The following is a 3,826-nucleotide window of genomic DNA, read 5'->3' as shown; positions in this document are numbered from 1 at the left end:
GGTGACAGAGATAGGGAGGGGGCGTAGGGGGCTGGAGGGGGTGACAGAGATAGGGAGGGGGCTGGACAGGGTGACAGAGATAGTGAGGGGGTGTATAATAACAGTGGACAGTATGGGAGAGGTATGACAATCAGGACACCATTTTATGGAGAGGGATGCATGAGAACGAGTGAGAGAGAGAGAGACTGGGACTGGAGCTGGGGCTGTAGCTCTGTCCCAGGGATAGTGTTTTAGCGATTCCCTGCTCTGTTTTCCCAGCTGTATTTGTTTGCAGACTGTGCGTTCGTGATTGGACAGTATCGGCGGTGTGTGACAGAGAGAGAGAGAGAGAGAGGGAGACTGGTGCTCTGACTGCCTCAGGGATCCAGTTATTCACTGACCCCAGGGTCACTGTCACTGTGTCCGTCTCTGAGCGTATGTGTGAGAGCGAGAGGACACATGTGTGTGAGAGCGTACGGTGTGTGTGTGAGAGAGAGAGACAGACAGACAGTGTGTGCGTGCGACAGAGACAGAGCATGCACGAGCGAGCGAGAGAGAGAGTGTGTGTGTGTATGGTGTCCCACCGTACCCCAGACAGTGTGTTCTGGACCCTAACTATTTGCTGGGTGATAAAATATTTCCTCCTGTCGCCCTCACTCCTTTACCGCGTCACTTTCAATCTACACCACATCCCTCTTGTTCACGTTCCTTTTCCTTATCGACTCTGTCCAACCCGCGCTCGTGATTTTGAAAACCTCTAGCAGATCTCCCTCCCAGTTCTTCTCCCAGAAGAATAACCATAAACTGCTCAACCTCTCCTTATCGCTGACTTTTCTCATCCCTGGAAGCGTGCTTGTAAATCATTTCTGTGTGCTCTCTCTCCTCTCTCTGTCTACCACTCTCTCTGTTTCCCCCTTCTGTCCTTCCACCCCTCTCTCTCTCTCTTCATCCCTGTCTCGCTCTTCCCCTCTCTCTCTTGCCCCCACTCTCTCTCTTCCCCCCCCCCTCTCTCTCGCCCCCACTCCAACCCTCTCTTTCCCCCCTCTCTCTCTTTGCCCTGCTCTCTCTTTGACCGCCCCTCTCTCTTTGCCCTCGCTCTCTCTTTGCTCCCCCTTGCCCCCCCTTTGCCCTCCCCTAGCCCCCCCTTTGCCCTCCCCTCTCTCTTTGCCCCGTGTCTCTTTCCAATAGCAGAAACTGTCAGTATTACAGATCAGAAAATAGAACAGTTCTCTCTAGCGTTCCTACCTGACACTGGACAGTCCCCAAGCCCTCCCATGTATCCCTCAGCGCTGACCCTCCAATAGCGCCCACTCCCTCAGCACTGACCCTCCAATAGCACCTATGCTGCACTGTCGGTGGGTTGGCGCTGAGGGAGCGGGCATTGCCAGAGGGTCAGCACTGAGGGAGCGGACGATTTTGGAGGGTCAGCGCTGACGGCGACAGGATCAGCATGGGGGCTGAAAGGTCCTCATATTCTCACCAATGTCCAAAATGTGTGTGTTTTAAGTGCATCTCTCGCTGTCTATCCTTTTCCATCTCTCTGTCTCCCACATCTCTCTCTGTCTGTTTCTCTATTTGTCTCTCTCTGCTGCTCCCTCACTGTCCTCCTCTTTCTGTCTCTCCCTCTCTGTTTGACACTCCTTCCCTCTCTGTACCTCTCTCTCTCCCACCCTCACTCTCTCTTTCTCTGTGTCACTTTTCTTCTGTCTCTGAATCTCTCCCTCCCTCTCTCTCTCTCTGTGTTTCTCTCTGTGTTTCTCTCTGTCCCTCACTCCCTCCCTCTCTCTGCCCCTCCGTCTGTGTGTGTATGTGTGTGATGTGTGTGATGTGTTTGTGTGTGTGTGTGTGTGTGTGTCTCTCTCTCTCCTCCTCTCACTTCTCTGTGCCTCTCTCTCCCCTCTCTCCCCGACCCACTCTTCCTCTCTGTGTTATGCTGACAATAATTGCACTCTCTCTCTGGGCAGGATGACCTGTAAACACTACTCCCTCTGTCCTGAGGTCATGCTGATTTCATCAGTGTGTTTCATGGTCGTTCTGGTATCTGACCGGAGAAAGGAAAGCTTTGTGACAGACCAAACTCTTTCCTGTCCTCTCGCTAACCAACCCCCCTCCCTGCCAGCTTTTCTCCAACATTCCTGTGGTTTTGACCCGTCTTGTCAAGAAGTGCCATTATCAGCCTCGCAGGCAGGGGGCAGAGTTGAGGGGTACAGGCCTTGCAGGGGTGTCAAGGGTGTGTGGAGGGGTGTGGTGTCAGCGATTTATAACTATTCTGCGCTCGTTTGGTGATTGCTCAGCGCGGCGTGGTTCCCAGTGGATTGTCTCAGGAGATGGAGAGCATGATCAATGGAGGTAAGGCTATCCCAGCATTCCTGGAGGCTACGCAAGCCCTCTATCAGAGGCACTGGCCCATGGCTCCAACAGGGGGCTTTCGCCACCCCTTTGGATGCTGGGATAGATGTGCCGCCATGGCTGCCACTTGTGTTTGATGGGGCAACAGACTCTGTTGGACATTAGACACAGTCTTTTCCAATCTCCATCTCCCACATGGAATGCCACGCACGGTTCTCCTCTCCCTATCCCACTGGGAATACAGTGGCACAATTCCCATTTCCCTATCCCACTGGGATTACTGTGCGCAGTTCCCGTCTCCCTATCCCACTGGGAAAGCCGTGCACAATTCCCATCTCCCAGTTCCCGGTCTCCATATTAAGGATTTGGCGGCACTGGAGAAGGTGCAGGAAAGATTGGCAAGGAAGATCCCAGGAATGAGAGGTTACAATGACGGGGCCTGAGGGCGGGGTGTTTTGGGGGCTCTTTATTCTTGCAATGTAGAGGCAGAGGGGGGCTCTGATCGAGGGATTTCAAACAACAGAGAACGTTTCGAGAGGGTCAACGGAGGGATGTTTCCATCTGGGGGGCAGAGGGAGACCAGAACTAGGGAGAGGGCATCGATATCAGACAGTCCCAAAAAAAAACCGCACCCTCGCCCACCCCCCATCAGGGAGCTCAGGAGGAATGTCTGCTCCTGTGGGGATGGTGGGGGGGAGAATGGGGGTCTTGTTCCAACAGTATGCCAATCCAACAGCCCTAACACTCTGCCAGTGCAGCCCTCCCTCAGTGCTGACCCTCCGACAGCGCCTGCTCCCTCAGCGCTGACCCTCCGACAGCGCCTGCTCCCTCAGCGCTGATCCCCCTGACAGCACCCGCTCCCTCAGCGCTGACCCTCTGACGGCGCCCGCTCCCTCAGCGCTGACACTCCGACGGTGCCCGCTCCCTCAGCGCTGACCCTCCGACGGTGCCCGCTCCCTCAGCGCTGACCCTCCGACAGTGCCCGCTCCCTCAGCGCTGACCCTCCGACAGCACCCGTTCCCTCAGCGCTGACCCTCCGACAGCACCCCCTCCCTCAGTGCTGACACTCCGACAGCGCCCACTCCTTCAACACTGATCCTCCTTGAGCTAACCTCCTGTTCTCTCCTCTCCCTCAGGATCACCGCAGTCCCAGCCTCTGGTCAGGAGTCTCTCCCTGGATCCTAACTCACACCTCCAAGGGCCTCAGGCCGAGCCTACTGGGGGTCTCAGAATCTCCGAGGAGGTGCCAATGCCTTCCAAGAAACCGCCTGGCCTCAAACCTCAGGGTGAGTGGTTGCCCTCAGCGATGAGCAGAATCGGCGTAAACACCAGTGACTTCCAAATTAGTGAGTCAAGATGAATTGGGAGTAAAAAACTATCCCCCTGGACTGAAATTGTAGTAATCAGCCTCCTCAGGGTAGGAAGCAACACACAGAATCTGGGACTAGATGTCACCCCACACCGCCCATACACACACTGACACACACTCACAGACACA

The 3,826-nt window shown here is 55.2% G+C and overlaps 1 protein-coding gene across 1 annotated transcript in view; it reads left to right on the top strand.

Moving 5' to 3' along the window:
• The window catches only part of LOC125487747 (FYVE, RhoGEF and PH domain-containing protein 1-like), an 11,742-nt gene that overhangs the window by 510 nt on the left and 7,406 nt on the right, over positions 1-3,826 (top strand). The window contains exon 2 of the mRNA XM_048619943.1: positions 3,465-3,614. Coding sequence (XP_048475900.1) covers positions 3,465-3,614 — 150 coding nt within the window. The remainder of the gene's footprint in view (positions 1-3,464; positions 3,615-3,826) is intronic.

The sequence above is a fragment of the Rhincodon typus genome, chromosome 44 (assembly GCF_021869965.1).
Source record: "Rhincodon typus isolate 14 chromosome 44, sRhiTyp1.1, whole genome shotgun sequence".
Taxonomy (NCBI): Eukaryota; Metazoa; Chordata; class Chondrichthyes; order Orectolobiformes; family Rhincodontidae; genus Rhincodon; species Rhincodon typus.
Note: the sequence above shows the minus strand (reverse complement) of the source record. Positions and strands in the feature narration are given on the sequence as shown.